The sequence below is a fragment of the Protomyctophum bolini genome (genome assembly GCF_963924005.1).
Source record: "Protomyctophum bolini genome assembly, chromosome: 9".
Taxonomy (NCBI): domain Eukaryota; kingdom Metazoa; phylum Chordata; class Actinopteri; order Myctophiformes; family Myctophidae; genus Protomyctophum; species Protomyctophum bolini.
Genome location: NC_137870.1, coordinates 4,911,920 through 4,928,041, shown reverse-complemented (window position 1 = coordinate 4,928,041; position 16,122 = coordinate 4,911,920). Strand labels below are relative to the sequence as shown.

Below are 16,122 nucleotides of genomic sequence, written 5' to 3'. Positions count from 1 at the left end.
TGGTTTTCTCCCGACAGCAACTGATAGTAAGTACTACCTGCATAGGCAGCGCCATAGCCAATAGGCTACTAAGTATCCCAGATACTTAGCTTTTCTACATACTATACAAATCACTTGACCTGACAAATAAAATGAACAGTCTTTATGGCATTATATTTTACATAAAATGCATGGCCCAAGAATGATGATTATTCAAGAATAATATATATATGGCATTTAAATGTCTGATGACATGAAGAACATGATTTTGGCACAGTATGTCCCGCGAGGCAGACCAAAGTTAGAACACGTAGAATAGCATAGACGTCACAAAATACAATTTCACATTACTGCCAACTTCCCCTTCGTCAAATATATCCGTTCTACAATAAACCGGTTGTCTTGTGGATTATAATAATGGTGAGCTTTGCGTCTACTCTATGTGTTGAGAGAATAGCAACTTGAGATGCAACATCTCATTTTACAGGGGGTCCTATATGCACAGATACAACAATACATGCAGTACAGTGCAAATCCACAATATGCAATACAATTATGGCACAATGAATGTTGTATCCCTTATATCCTGAAAAAGTGTCATTGAGGCAAATAACTGGTAAATGTGTATAATTTGACATAATTGTGTGCGGATCACATGTCTGATCACTGGTAAAGCATCATTCTCATCTTGTGTCTGTCTCGTGACCCGTTTAGTTTGGGTGTGGAAACGGCACCTGGCAATCTGATTGGTTGAAACAGCCTTCTAGCCGTGGTTCAAACGAGCACCACTCCACACCTAATCAAAACAAATAATTCAGCTGCTCTGTTTTCCCAGAGCGCTAGCAAACTCGGTGGCTAGGCAAGCTAGTTTCTTGGGACATTCGTGGTCGTAGTGACTACATCTGTCATCATGTTTATTCAGCGATTTTCTCAGTTTTAAGGGTAACTGTTGTATAATTGCAATTTGCAACATTACACTCGAGGGGGTGGTTGAACGTCATTAATGCACTTCTTTGTTGCTTTCGGATCTCGTTCCTTCAGCATCGCAGGCGTGCATTAATGACGTTAAAACACCCCCTCTCGTGTAATATTGCTTAAATCTTTGCTACATCAGGTACAACGGGTCAAGCAGGCTGACGGACCTATTGACCAACGTCTTCTCATCGTCCACAAGGCTGTACCCAAACAGTTCCATGGTCGGCCCACACACCATCTGAACGGCCCGGGCCAGCTCGTACGGCAGGCTAAGCCTCCACTTGTCCGCCTGCTCCAAGGAGTTCCTATCGGTGGATAAAGGATCGATGTTCGCCGCCGTGGTCTGCGTGTTCCTCCAAATCCACTCCCTGGCCTGCGAACTGAACGGTATCCCCGCGAAGCTGTAAATCTCCTTGGCCTTCTGCACGGGGTAGCGGGTGACGTCCTCGTAGCGCAGCAGCATGTAGCGTCGCCGCAGCCAGCGAGGCCGGCTCAGACCCACGATGGCCGACGCGCGGACGCTGTCGCATTCCCCCTTCAGAAACTTCACCTGCTCGTCGTCCTCGGGCACCTGGCCCTGCCGCGCCCACGACCTCCACTTCTGGAAGATGTCGGGGAAGGTCACCATGCGGGACGCCAGGATGGCCCGGGGGTCTCGCACCAGCTGGATGACCCTCAGGTCCAGGTCTTCCACCATGGGACGCAGGAGGTCTAGCTGGCGCAGGCGGACGGTCTTGATGGCGCGGTGCTCTTTAGTGAGGCAGGATTGGGACGCCAGGGTCAGGTTGAGAGGCCCGCAGCTTTGCGTTTGAACACCGACCTCACACTGGTTCCTGGGTGAAAAGAGGGACATATCTAGCTGTAAGTCCTTAGTGTGGAGTCAAAACAAGACTCTCTGAATAACTGTAGTCCAGAAGGTTGCAGCCAATTTGAACCGGAAACAAATACGAGGCCGGGGGTGTCATATTTGTTTCCATTGCTGCCAATAAGCCAATCGAACTAAGCTATGGGAAAGTTAACTGGATCAGTGAACCATACAATGGTACTTTCTGGATACCCCGCACAGAGCCTACTGTAAAACGCTGTGGCTTCCCTACGGTACGGCTTTCAGACTGCTGAATTAATTTGCCTGGCTGGCTGGCTGTTGAACCCTGACCTCTGCAGTCTCGGGGCGGACACTCTAACCACAAGGCCACTGAGCTGGAGCAGATTGAGCATAGAGTATAACCTTACCCCGCTTCTGTGATTACGCGGAAAAAATCTGCACTAATCAACTCTTAACAGACCACCTGTTCTACACAGCTGGCCCGTATAGGCCAGTCAATCTAAGGTTTGACCCAAAATAAAATTGCAATAGTAATCGTTCAAGAACATATACAAAATTGTGAATGAAATATTCAGTGGACAACCTAACCATTAACAACCTATACTGTAAGGCAAAACATTTCTAAATTTCATTATGCTTTAAGTAACATGCAACGTGACTAATTAGGGGTTTTTTCATGATTCTGAATCCATTGCAAGCATTCGTTTTGCACTCCTTGGGGCTAAAAACGGCCCAATTACTTTTTTTCGTGCAAAACTGAATGCTTGGAATGGATTCAGAATCATAAAAAAACCCTAGTTTGACAGGTCACATGTTACTTAAAGCATAAAGAGAAATTGAAAGGCCTTATATAGGTTGTTAATGGTACGGTACCCTACCTTTTGACCTGGAAAGAATGTTCCACTAAATCCATGAAGGAAAACTTTTAATATATGATGTAGGAGGATATTAGGACCAATTAACGATATCACATTACTATTGCAATATCTTCTGGGTCACGTCAGTTTGTAGCATAGATTGACTGGCCGAATACTGGCTTTACGTGAAAACAAAAGTTATAAAAATCTGCAATACCACACATCCTTGACCGCTGGAGTGCAGACAGGCTTTTTACAGAGAGATGCGCTGGAAAATCTACGGAACAGCTGGGACGTCACATGGTTCAGAGGCAGCGGATCTATGAACTCTTCCAGAGGGGCGAAGTCGCACAGGAACAGTCCCCGGATAACGTCCATGTAGATCCCTGCCGGCACCGGCCTGGACCTTGTTGTCTTTAAGTGCCACAGGGGTTCGTACGAATAGAACATATTGTCGCCGTGCTGGTTGAAAAACTCCCCCACAAACGAGGAACCCGTCCTGGTCATGGCGAAGATCAGGATGTTCTTGTGGCCTCCGCTGTGGCTGTCGGCGTCCATGATGTCCTCCTCCTCCTCCTCCTCTGGCTCCTCGGAGGGCAGACCCTGCTGGGTTTGTGGCGTCGGATATTGAGTCAGTCTCTGGATCAGCTCATCAGAGACCCTGATGAGACATTTTGGATTTATTAGCTCACACTTCACATAAACTAAATCAGCGTACAAAACCCCTAAAACCGGGGTATGTGTGGGCCTTACATCTCCATCACACATAGAGGCCTATACTTTATATTGTTTAGATTTGACAGGTTGAATTGTGCAGTGTATTTTTGTCTACAAAAATGTCACTTTTCATTTCTTTCTACTTTTTGTCTATGTTGAGTCGGGTGCTGCAAATTGTAATTTCATTGCACCTGCAAAATGTATATTACAGTACGGTTCTCAAAGTGGGGGTTCCGGGCCATTCGGGGACCCCCAGGGGTCCTTGAAGGGGTTCCAGGGGCTCACCAGCAAAATTATAGATAGATAGTAAATAGGAACCAATTATAAATAGTATGAACAGTATACAACTGGAACCAACTTCCACTGCATCTCAATATGAAGGCCACCTCCCTCACCTCGTTAAGATGTTGGTCTCCTGTTCGGTGATGACCAGGGCCACGATGCAGATGAAACTGAAGGCATACTTGGTCTTCATTGTTAACGGTGGACCTTGAAGGTGACGTCAGTGTGTGTTCGCAACGGCTCCTGTTTTGAAGGAATCTGTTCACTCAGCTCTCCACCATTCATCACTGTCGTTCAACAGACAAAACTCATTCTGGAATAAAGCAGTCAGGTGGAGGGTAAAAGCAGCACACAAGTGAGACTTCAAGGCATCAACCCATCACTCTTCCATGTGCGCGATATATAAAGTGCTAGATTATCATAATGACAGTAATCAGGCATAGTTGTTTCTAGGGGTGGGGGGCGAGGGGGGAAGCCCCACCCCATGGGGCCCACGTGGCCCGCGACCCGCAATTTTATTTGCGCATGCATGAGACTGGACCATGGTCTTATATTCAAAACTTATTTATTATTACTTATTATTTGTGGACCTTCAGCATTTTTAGTTGAGGACCCCTGGCCTACATACATCTTTGTGTTTGAACACAAAATGCATTTGTAGAATCCAAAAACACACACAATCATTCTACAGCTGTGGCCCCCGACCTAATCTAGTTGAATACCCCTGGGATAGGGGATCTCTTACAGGCAATGACCTGTGCCACGGTGATTAGTTTCATTATTGTAACGCTTAAACCACTCCTATATGCATAATGAAACGGGTAGCTTTGGAGGTGTTTTAGGGATTTAGACAGGTGACCAAAATAGCCACTTTAGTGTGGGACTGCCCCTTCCCCCCCTTATCCCTTCTAGGGATGAGGCTAAAGGGGTAGCGCAAGATAGCCCTTAGTCTAATTTGATAAGACTAAATATAAGATTTAAGTCCACTAAATCTACAGTTGATTTTCCAAATTAAACATATGTTGGCAGGCCTTGATAGTGCCGTAATGCAAGATTGTACACGGCCTGCTGAAAATAGCAGATCTACAAGCTCACAACGTGTAACGCTGCAACTCGTTGTGAACTAGCTCGTAGATCGTATTTTAATACATCATCATCTGTCAGTAAGTTTGACATGTAGTATGGATTTAGAAAGAACTTATTCAAGTATTTCACACATCTAAAGTCACACTGTTATACAATGGCAATAATACAAATCACACAAATTGATCAAACATGTAAAATTCCCACTAGGAATTCACATCCAGGTGAAGATATTAGACATTTTACCTTCATCTGCACAGGAGATTCTGAGAGAAAAGACGCTGCTTCTTCACAAACACACCTGTGTGGAGTGACTGAGCTCATCTGAGCTTGTTGTCAGTGACATCAATCTGGCCCCACCCTGAAACTCTAATCAAACATAACTTGTTCCTACTTTTTTTTTGTTTGAGAGAGAGAGAGAGAGAGAGAGAGAGAGACTGGGTAGATGAGGACATGAACTATAGTGATGACCTCGTAGATGGAACGTGACATATCATTCACAAACAACATAAAGCTATCAGAAGTCAGGCTCTTGATCTTCATTTTGGAGATCCAGGTGATGATAGTCAGCTCCACATAATTATGGAGATCCACATTCTGTATTAGGCGTGACTGACGGACTGACTGATGGGAGATGCAGGTTTTCATATTATTCTGGCCAAGTGTTTACATTAATCAGACATAATGTAAGTCACGTGCGTGTTTCCATCTTGTTTCTACACATGTTGTCCAAATGTTCCTGGCCTTACCTTTTCTAGTTCCACTCTTTATTAGTCTTGTAATGACATGTCTATCTGCCGCCAATAGGACATGGCCATGGTGCCTTTGGCAGGGGACAGCAGCCAATGGGACACGGCCATGGTGCCTTTGGCAGGGGACAGCAGCCAATAGGACACGGCCATGGTGCCTTTGGCAGGGGACAGCAGCCAATGGGACACGGCCATGGTGCCTTTGGCAGGGTGGCAGCTGAAGTGGAGTTGTGTCATCATTCTCTTTCATGCTCTTTCATGCATCATGCTCTTATACAGGTATGTCAAACACGTCTAATAATTATTGTGCACATTGTACATCAGATGCATTGGCTTCTATTTGTTATAACCTTGAAAACACCCCGTCAGGTATTTGACGTTGCCTTAGGTGCTATTGGGCGTCCCAGAGCCTAACCCGCTTCTGGGGACAGTATATGTGTCACTCAAAGATGATTTCATGTCACAAACGTTACTCACCAAGAAATGTGGATAGAAAGACCAAATGAGTACGGCAAAATGAGTATTTTTAATTCCAATAATTCTCAAAAAAGGTTTAAGAATTTGGCAGAAAAATGCAAGTTACAAAAATGATAAGATAAAAATCAACTCAAATCGTCAAAATTAGATGATAATAAAGTAGAATCTGTTGAGTAAAACTCTCAAAGTCAAAAGAAGAATCTAATCCTAGCTAGAGTCCTCGTCCCAGTGTGATCGGTTCTGCTCTGCTTTAAATATCAAACAAATCTGTAATAACCTTGGTAAGAATATGCAAACAATTCTCTATAGTTATTTGTTTTCTTCTGCTTTCTTTTACTGATTAAGGTAGGATTAGGTACAATAACACATATCAATTTCTTGCACCCAGTTCAAAAATGTTTATAGTGCATTATCATGAGTTTATAAGGCATTATAACATGACAGTCGTCAAACTATTTTCTGCGCAGCAGATCAAAGACATGCTGTCTTCAAAGGTTAGTGAAATACTCAGCAGTGAAGCTTTTTTCACTGTTTAAATTCTCCGGAGTCGCCGTGTTAACCTTGAACCATAGCATCCCTGATCTGAGGATAATTTAGCCAAAAATAGCATATCTACAAGCTCACAACGTGAGACCATGTACAGAGCAAGTTTACTAAGTATTGACAGTATTGTTTAAGTGGTTAAATCATCAATACGCATCAACACTAATGATATACTGCTATCAAACAAGTCTATGACAAAGTTTCATCTGTAACACAATACATAATCATGCATATATGTACAGTATACTGTATAGTGGGGGTCCCTGCTTAATTTCCTTGGTTTGAAAAACGTTGAAGATCCGGTGGTTCTAATTAAATGGAGTTAGGTGGTTTTCTCCCGACAGCAACTGATAGTGAGTACTACCTGCATAGGCAGCGCCATAGCCAATAGGCTACTAAGTATCCCAGATACTTAGCTTTTCTACATACTGTACAAATCACTTGACCTGACAAATAAAATGAACAGTCTTTATGGCATTATATTTTACATAAATTGCATGGCCCAAGAATGATGATTATTCAAGAATAATATATATAGCATTTAAATGTCTGATGACATGAAGAACATGATTTTGGCACAGTATATCCCGCGAGGCAGACCAAAGTTAGTCACAAAATACAATTTCACATTACTGCCAACTTCACCTGAGTCAAATATTTAAAGCCATATCGTCAAATATATCCATTCTACAATAAACAGGTTGTCTTGTGGATTATAATGATGGTGAGCTTTGCGTCAGAATGTATTGAGAGAATAACAACTTGAGATGCAACATCTAATGTTAGAGGGGGTCCTATATGCACAGATACAACAATACATGCAGTACAGTGCAAATCCACAATACACAGTACCGTACACAATATGCAATACAATTATGGCACAATGAATGTTGTATCCCTTATATCCTGAAAAAGTGTCATTGAGGCAAATAACTGGTAAGTGTGTATAATTTGACATTGTGTGCGGATCAAATGTCCGATCACTGGTAAAGCATCATTCTCATCTTGTGTCTGTCTCGTGACCCGTTTAGTTTGGGTGTGGAAACGGCACCTTTTGGCCACCAATCCACCTGCAACAATTAAAAGCACATTATACAACAGGTCATTTCGAGGAAGCAATCTTAAATTGGTTGAAACAGCCTTCTAGCCGTGGTTCAAACGAGCACCACTCCACACCTAATCAAAACAAATAATTCAGCTGCTCTGTTCTCCCAGAGCGCAGAAAACTCTGTGGCTAGGCAAGCTAGTTTCTTGGGACATTCGTGGTCGTAGTGACTAGATCTGTCATCATGTTTTTTCCGCGATTTTCTCAGTTTTAAGGGTAACTGTTGTATAATTGCAACATTACACTCGAGGGGGTGGTTGAACGTCATTAATGCACTTCTGTGTTGCTTTCGGAGCTCGTTCCTTCAGCATCGCAGGCGTGCATTAATGACGTTAAAACACCCCCTCTCGTGTAATATTGCTTAAATCTTTTCTACATCAGGTACAACGGGTCAAGCAGGCTGACGGACCTATTGACCAACGTCTTCTCATCGTCCACAAGGCTGTACCCAAACAGTTCCATGGTCGGCCCACACACCATCTGAACGGCCCGGGCCAGCTCGTACGGCAGGCTAAGCCTCCACTTGTCCACCTGCTCCAAGGAGTTCCTATCGGTGGACCAAATATTGAGTTTCGCCGCCGTGGTCTGCGTGTTCCTCCAAATCCACTCCCTGGCCTGCGAACTGAACGGTATCCCTGCGAAGCTGTAAATCTCCTCGGCCTTCTGCATGGGGTAGCGGGTGACGTCCTCGTAGCGCAGCAGCATGTAGCGTCTTCGCAGCCAGCGAGGCCGGCTCAGACCCACGATGGCCGACGCGCGGACGCTGTCGCATTGCTCCTTCAGCCACTTCACCTGATCGTCGTCCTCGGGCACCTGGCCCTGCCGCGCCCACGACCTCCACTTCTGGAAGATGTTGGGGAAGGCCACCATGCGGGACGCCAGGATGGCCCGGGGGTCTCGCACCAGCTGGATGACCCTCAGGTCCAGGTCTTCCACCAAGGGACGCAGGAGGTCTAGCTGGCGCAGGCAGACGGTCTTGATGGTGCGGTGCTCTTTAGTGAGGCAGGATTGGGACGCCAGGGTCAGGTTGAGAGGCTCGCAGCTTTGCGTTTTACACTGTTTCCTGGGTGAAGAGAGGAGAGGGACATATCTAGCTGTAAGTCCTTAGTGTGGAGTCAAAACAAGACTCTCTGAATAACTGTAGTCCAGAAGGTTGCATACTGGAGTTGCAGTTTATGCACAGCCTATACAGGACTGAACAATCAGCAATTATGTGCTAATATGCAAAATTTTGTGGTGACATTCAAAAGCCTATACAGATTGAAGTAAGTAGCCTTGCTTAGCCATGAGGCCCATAGGGAAGGAGCCTATCTCCTGTTTCTGTAGCGTGAGGCAGCTCGATGTCCAAGTACACCCCCTGTACATGACGCTAGTATGTGACTTAGCCCCCAATCCAACCCTTGATGCTGAGTGTCAAGCAGGGAGACACTGGGTCCCATTTCTTTTCAAGTCTTTGGTATGACCAGGCCGGGGATTGAACCCCGACCTCTGCAGTCTCAGGGCGGACACTCTAACCACAAGGCCACTGAGCTGGTGCAGATTGAGCATAGAGTATAACCTTACCCCGCTTCTGTGGCCAACGCGGGAAAAAACTTCACTAATCAACACTAACAGACCAAACCTGTTCTACACAGCTGGCCCGTATAGGCCAGTCAATCTAAGGTTTGACCCAAAATAAAATTGCAATAGTAATCGTTCAAGAACATATTAAAAATTGTGAATGAAATATTTAGTGGATCATGGTAAATTCAGGGATTGAAAGTTGGGGTACCATTAACAACCTATACTGTAAGGCAAAACATTTCTAAATTTCATTATGCTTTAAGTAACATGTGACGTGACGAACTAGGGGGTTTTCATGATTCTGAATCCATTGCAAGCATTAGTTTTGCACTCCTTGGGGCTAAAAACGGCCCAATGACTTTTCTTCGTGCAAAACTGAATGCTTGGAATGGATTCAGAATCATGAAAAACCCCTAGTTTGACAGGTCACATGTTACTTAAAGCATAAAGAGAAATTGAAAGGCCTTATATAGGTTGTTAATGGTACGGTACCCCAACTTTTGACCTGGAAAAAAGTATGTTCCACTAAATCCATGAAGGAAAACTTTTAATATATGATGTAGGAGGATATTAGGACCAATTAATTATATCACATTACTATTGCAATATCTTCTGGTTCACGCCCCTTTGTGGCATAGATTGACTGGCCGAATACTGGCTTTACGTGAAAACAAAAGTTATACAAATCTGCAATACCACTCATCGTAGACCGCTGGAGTGCAGACAGGCTTTTTACAGAGAGATGCGCTGAAATGTCTACCGAACAGCTGGGACGTCACATGGTTCAGAGGCAGCGGATTTATGAACTCTTCCAGAGGTGCGAAGTCGCACAGGAACAGTCCCCGGATAACGTCCATGTAGGTCCCTGCCGGCACCGGCCTGGACCTTGTTGTCTTTAAGTGCCACAGGGGTTCGTACAGATAGAACATATTGTCGCCGTGCTGGTTGAAAAACTCCCCCACAAACGAGGAACCCGTCCTGGTCATGGCGAAGATCAGGATGTTCTTGTGGCCTCCGCTGTGGCTGTCGGCGTCCATGATGTCCTCCTCCTCCTCCTCCTCCTCCTCCTCTGGCTCCCCGGAGGGCAGACCCTGCTGGGTTTGTGGCGTCGGATGTTGAGTCAGTCTCTGGATCAGCTCATCGGAGACCCTGATGAGACATGTTGGATTTATTAGCTCACACTTCACATAAACTAATTCAGTGTACAAACAAACGTTCTAGTTTTCCCAACCACCGTGACCGCGGTCGTAACCGTATCACCATGGTGGTGGTGGTGTGCTGTGCTGTGCTGTCATCAAGGACACTCGCTGATCAGCCTGCGTCGGGGCCCACTGGCATCTAGTTACGCGTCTGGTATCACCTAAAACCGGGGTATGTGTGGGCCTTACATCTTCATCTGCCGTCTTAGTCTATCAGAGCGTGCTGAATGCAGAATGCACTGCGAGTGAGTTGACGGATAGACACTTACATGACGAGACAGCAAAAACCTATTGTAGTTTTACTTTCACCTGCACCAGGTTTAAAGAAATCTAACCCAAACAGCAACACAATAAGAGTCACATACTGTTATTATGATTAACTCGGTTAACTAGGTCCTAAAAAAGTAATTATTAGGCCAATTATACCCGGATAAGACCCAAATTATATAGTGCTCTGACGCGATTTCACGCCCTTCAGCCCCCCCTGGTATAAATACCTTCCAGCGCCCCTGCACAAGACAAATTTCAGTGTGAATTGACATTAAAGTATAGGCTACTATATCATATCAATTAGACATTTACAGGTTTAGGAACCGATTGGACATTTACACGTTTACAACAGTATATACAACTGGAACCAACTTCCACTGCATCTCAATATGAAGGCCACCTCCCTCACCTCCATAAGATGTTGGTCTCCTGTTCGGTGATGACCAGGGCCACGATGCAGATGAAGATGAAGGCATACTTGGTCTCCATTCTTAACGGTGGACCTTGAAGGTGACGTCAGTGTGTGTTCGCCAACGGCTCCTGTTTTGAAAGAAAAATGGCACGGGGGGGGCTGGTGGTGGTGGTGGTGTTGGTGGTGTGCAGCACAAGTGAGACTTCAAGGCAGCAACGCATCACTCTTCCATGGGCTATAGACCGTAAGGCTATGAATCAATATAGCACTGGGCACAATGGGCAACGGATAGGGGATCTCTTACAGGCAATGATAATAATAATAAAACTTTATTTGTATAGCACCTTTCATGACATGAAATGCAGCTCAAAGTGCTTTACAGAAAAATGGAGAATAAAAGAAAAGCAAGGCAACAACATTAAAAACAAGCAGTAATGCAATACAGTGAGGACATGAATAACAAAAATAAAAAATAAAAGATCAATTAAAAGCAATGTTGTAGAAGTGGGTCTTGAGCTGAGCTTTAAAAATGTCTACAGAGGCTGCCTGACGAAGGTACAGTGGGAGCTTGTTCCATGCCGACGGCCCGCCATTTTTTTTGGCAAAGCGAGCAGGCATATTACAGGCAAATACCAGACATATTTAGGCAGGCAGTCAGTCAACGTATTCAAGTATTTCACACATCTAAAGTCACACTGTTATACAATGGTAATAATACAAATCACACAAATTGATCAAACATGTAAAATTCCCACTAGGAATTCACATCCAGGTGAAGATAATAGACATTTTACCTTCATCTGCACAGGAGATTCTGAGAGAAAAGACGCTGCTTCTTCACAAACACACCTGTGTGGAGTGTCGAGTGTCTTATTAACTTTGTCTCATTAACTTTCTGTGACATCAATCCGGCCCACCCTGAAACTCTGTGACAGCAGCGTTTGTTTGGCACATTCACATAATTATACCTACACCACAAATTATGGATTACAGTTTTGGAATCAAACATAACTTGTTCCTACTTTTTTTTTTTTAGAGAGAGAGAGAGAGAGAGAGAGAGAGAGAGAGAGAGAGAGAGAGAGAGAGATGGAGATCACATTCTGTATTGGGCGTGACTGACGGACTGACTGATGGGAGATGCAGGTTTTCATATTATTCTGGCAAGTGTTTACATTAATGAGACATAATGTAATACACGTCAAGTGCGTGTTTCCATGCGCGTGCAAATATAAGCAACAACGCAATTTTTACTTCTACACATGTTGTCCAAATGTTCCTGACCTTACCTTTTCTAGTTCCACTCTTATTTAGTCTTGTAATGACATCTCTATCTGCATGTGGGGACAGCAGCCAATAGGACACAGCCATGGTGCCTTTGGCAGGGGACAGCAGCCAATGGGACACGGCCATGGTGCCTTTGGCAGGGTGGCAGCTGAAGTGGAGTTGTGTCATCATTCTCTTTCTCACCCAGCTGCTCTTATACAGGTATGTCAAACACGTCTAATTGTGCACATTGTACATCAGATGCATTGGCTTCCATTTGTTATAACCTTGAAAAACACCCCGTCAGGTATTTGACGTTGCCTTAGGTGTTATTGGGCGTCCCAGAGCCTAACCTGCTTCTGGGGACAGTATATGTGTCACTCAAAGATGATTTCATCTGTCACAAACGTTACTCACCAAGAAATGTGGATAGAATGACCAAATGAGTACGGCAAAATGAGTATTTTTAATTCCAATAATTCTCAAAAAAGGTTTAAGAATTTGGCAAAAAAAGGATAAGTTTCAACACAAATCGTCAAAATTAGATGATAATAAAGTAGAATCTGTTGAGTAAAACTCTCAAAGTCAAAAGAAGAATCTAATCCTAGCTAGAGTCCTCGTCCCAGTGTGATCGGTTCTGCTCTGCTAGGGTTTAAATATCAAACAAATCAACACTAATGATATACTGCTATCAAACAAGTCTATGACAAAGTTTCATCTGCAACACAATACATAATCATGCATGTACAGTATACTGTATAGTGGGGGTCCCTGCTTAATTTCCTTGGTTTGAAAAACTTTGAAGATCGGGTGGTTCTAATTAAATGGAGTTTGGTCGTTTTCTCCCGACAGCAACTGATCACCAATCCACCTGCAACAATTAAAAGCACATTATACAACAGGTCATTTCGAGGAAGCAATCTTAAATTGGTTGAAACAGCCTTCTAGCCGTGGTTCAAACAAGCACCACTCCACATCTAATCAAAACAAATAATTCAGCTGCTCTGTTCTCCCAGAGCGCAGAAAACTCTGTGGCTAGGCTAGCTAGTTTCTTGGGACATTCGTGGTCGTAGTGACTACATCTGTCATGTTTTTTCTGACTAACTGTTGTATAATTGCAACATTACACTCGAGGGGGTGGTTGACGTCATTAATGCACTTCTGCGTTGCTTTCAGAGCTCGTTCCTTCAGCATCGCTAGGCGTGCATTAATGCACTAGTGCATTAATGCACTAGTGCATTAATGCACTAGTGCATTAAGGTGTGCACTGTGCAGCACAAGTGAGACTTCCAGGCAGCAACGCATCACTCTTCCATGGGCTATAGACCGTAAGGCTATGAATCAATATAGCACTGGGCACAATGGGCAATGGATAGGGGATCTCTTATTTTACCTTCATCTGCACAGGAGATTCTGAGAGAAAAGACCCTGCTTCTTCACAAACACACCTGTGTTGAGTGTCGCTTGTCTGAGCTCATCTGATGTCGTTGTCAGTTTGTTAGGCCCTCAAACACAAAGAATTAACTTTCTGTGACATCAATCTGGTCTCACCCTGAAACTCTGAAAAGAGAGAGAGTAAATGAGGACATGAACTATAGTGATGACCTCCTAGATGGAACATGACATATCATTCACAAACAACATAAATCTATCGGGTTCAGGTTTATTTGTCGTGTGTATAGATACAGAGTATAAATACAATGACAATTATTTTGCTCCGAGCACTCTCAGTCTTACATACACAGGACATAAACAAACATCTATATAGTGCAAGAAAAAGACAAAAAAACAGGAAAGGAAAAGTACAAGTGAAGTGACAAAACAGTGCAATATACAGTTCAAGGTCAGCCGTTCAGCAGCCTGACTGCCTGGGGGTAGAAACTGTTACTGAGACGGGTGGTACGAGATTTGATGCTCTGGTAGCGTTTTTTGGAAGGGAGTAGTTTGAACAGGGTATTTGCGGGATGGCTGGTGTCTTCCATGATGTTGTGGGCTTTTTTCAACGAGTGGTGTAGAAGCCACTGCATCTCTTTTACCACAAAAGAAGACCTCTGTCAAGCACAGCACAGTCTCGCAAGAAATCGCCGCCACCGCTATATCTCCGCCTGGACAGGTGAAGAATAAGTTAAATAAAAAATAAGAAAATGCGAAAATAGCAGATCTACAAGCTCACAAGAGTTGAGAGCTTGTAGATCGGCTGTTTTTGGGGCGCAACCCAGCACTCTTTAACTACATTGGATTTCAAAACAAATTTGTTCAGTGCAAAATACTGTGTTCAAGTTCAGGGAGACTTCGGAAAAAAAAGCTATTCTCCTGAATGCTGCCTTACAGCATGGCATGGAAAGGAGTGGCATTTGCATTTCTGTCACTATAGTAAATGCTGAAGTCTGGAAAGGGCAGTTTCACAGACGGGTAACAGGGCAGGGGCTGACAGACTAATCTAGCCAATCGGCATAACAAAAAGCTGACGTCACCATAGTGTGCTAATAATCTGCTCCTCATGCTTGAAAGAGAGCATGCTAAAAACAAAAAAACTTGCTAAATAAAAGCACATGTTCTATATTGTCTGAATCAACTTTGTTTGCGTTTGTTTACGTACTAAAAGAGTGACTTTGAGAGCCGTTTTAGCGTACAATGTAAGTCCATGAGGGGCATATTTTGAAGTATCAATTTCTAATCACTGAAGGAATTATTTTTAATTTCTTCTCCACATTTGGAGTTACATCATGGCAAGGTATATACCTACACAACCCAAACCTCTAAAAATGTGGTCTTACCCTTTAAGTACATAACTATTTACTAAACTTGCATAACTATTTACTAAAGAAACGCATGACCAAAGAGAAGACAGGCACTGTTAATTAGTTCTCAATGAAGTGGACAACTTTGTTGTGGCAGAGATCACATAATTAGATCATTCTAAACATTGGAACTTGAGTGGACAATGGCGACCTCTTGAGGATAAAGTGCAAAATTCCATTTAAAAACAACATCAAACAAGAATGATCAGTTAGTTACATTTGATTTAGTTATTTGTGTTCATGAAGACATTTTCAGACAAAATGTGTACTTTTATTTCACTACAATTATTTGAAAATATCACAAAGCTCACAATGTGAGCTGCCCGCAACTGCCCACCCAATCGACCCACAAATGTGCAGCCTGCCAAACCAATCAAAAGGTCATGGGGGATATTTATTTTTGGCCAATATAAAAAAAATACCACAACATATCTGTACCATTGATCATCTCTGATTGGGTTGGCCACTGGGCAGCATTTTTTGAGAAGTTTCCCTCCGGTTAGCTGACATGGGGCTCCTAACTGTCCCACAAACTAGTGGTGTCATGGGCTAGCTGACATGGGGCTCCTAACTGTCCCACAAACTAGTGGTGTCATGGGCTAGCTGACATGGGGCTCCTAAGGGCCGATTCATACTCCTATTTTAGAGCCGAATAAAAGTCGGTTCGGCGCTGTAGAGCCTACAATGTGACGTCATCGAGGGGGGGGGGGGGGTGTACCGTCCTAAAGTCGGCTCTTCGGAGCTACTGAAAAATTCTGACGAGCCGAAATCATCGGCACTACAGCGCCGAAACAGCGGTAAAATAAGAGTATGAATCGGCCCTAACTCACAAACAAACTAGTTGTGCACCCCCTGGCAAAAAATAAATCTGGGGATTCCCCTCAGACATTCACACCCCCCTGCCCCCTGGGGTCAAGTTCAAGCTACGCCCTGCATGGACATGGGGCTCCTAACTCACAAACTAGTCGTGTCATGCAGGGCTCAGGGGGGACTGTGCCTTTGCTGTCACAGGAAGTTCAGT

The 16,122-nt window shown here is 44.0% G+C and overlaps 1 protein-coding gene across 1 annotated transcript; it reads right to left on the bottom strand.

Annotated features, from left to right (window-relative positions):
• Positions 1-260: 260 nt before the first annotated feature.
• LOC308321279 (uncharacterized protein) lies at positions 261-11,897 on the bottom strand. The gene is made up of 7 exons (XM_080772118.1): positions 11,832-11,897; positions 11,035-11,165; positions 9,853-10,305; positions 7,970-8,656; positions 5,506-5,685; positions 2,860-3,298; positions 261-1,780 (listed from the first exon to the last, which is right to left on the bottom strand). The coding sequence occupies exons 2-7, from the start codon at positions 11,112-11,114 to the stop codon at positions 1,085-1,087; spliced, it is 2,535 nt and encodes an 844-aa protein (XP_080628244.1). The 5' UTR covers positions 11,115-11,165; positions 11,832-11,897; the 3' UTR covers positions 261-1,084.
• Positions 11,898-16,122: the final 4,225 nt, after the last annotated feature.

Coding starts and splice junctions, on each gene's coding strand:
- LOC308321279 (XM_080772118.1), bottom strand. CDS start 11,114: ATGGAGACCAAGTATGCCTTCATCTTCATCTGCATCGTGGCCCTGGTC. Junction 10,306..11,034: donor GAGACCAACATCTTATGGAG/GTGAGGGAGGTG, acceptor ATGTCTCATCAG/GGTCTCCGATGAGCTGATCC. Junction 5,686..7,969: donor CTTGACCCGTTGTACCTGAT/GTAGAAAAGATT, acceptor ACTCCACTTCAG/CTGCCACCCTGCCAAAGGCA.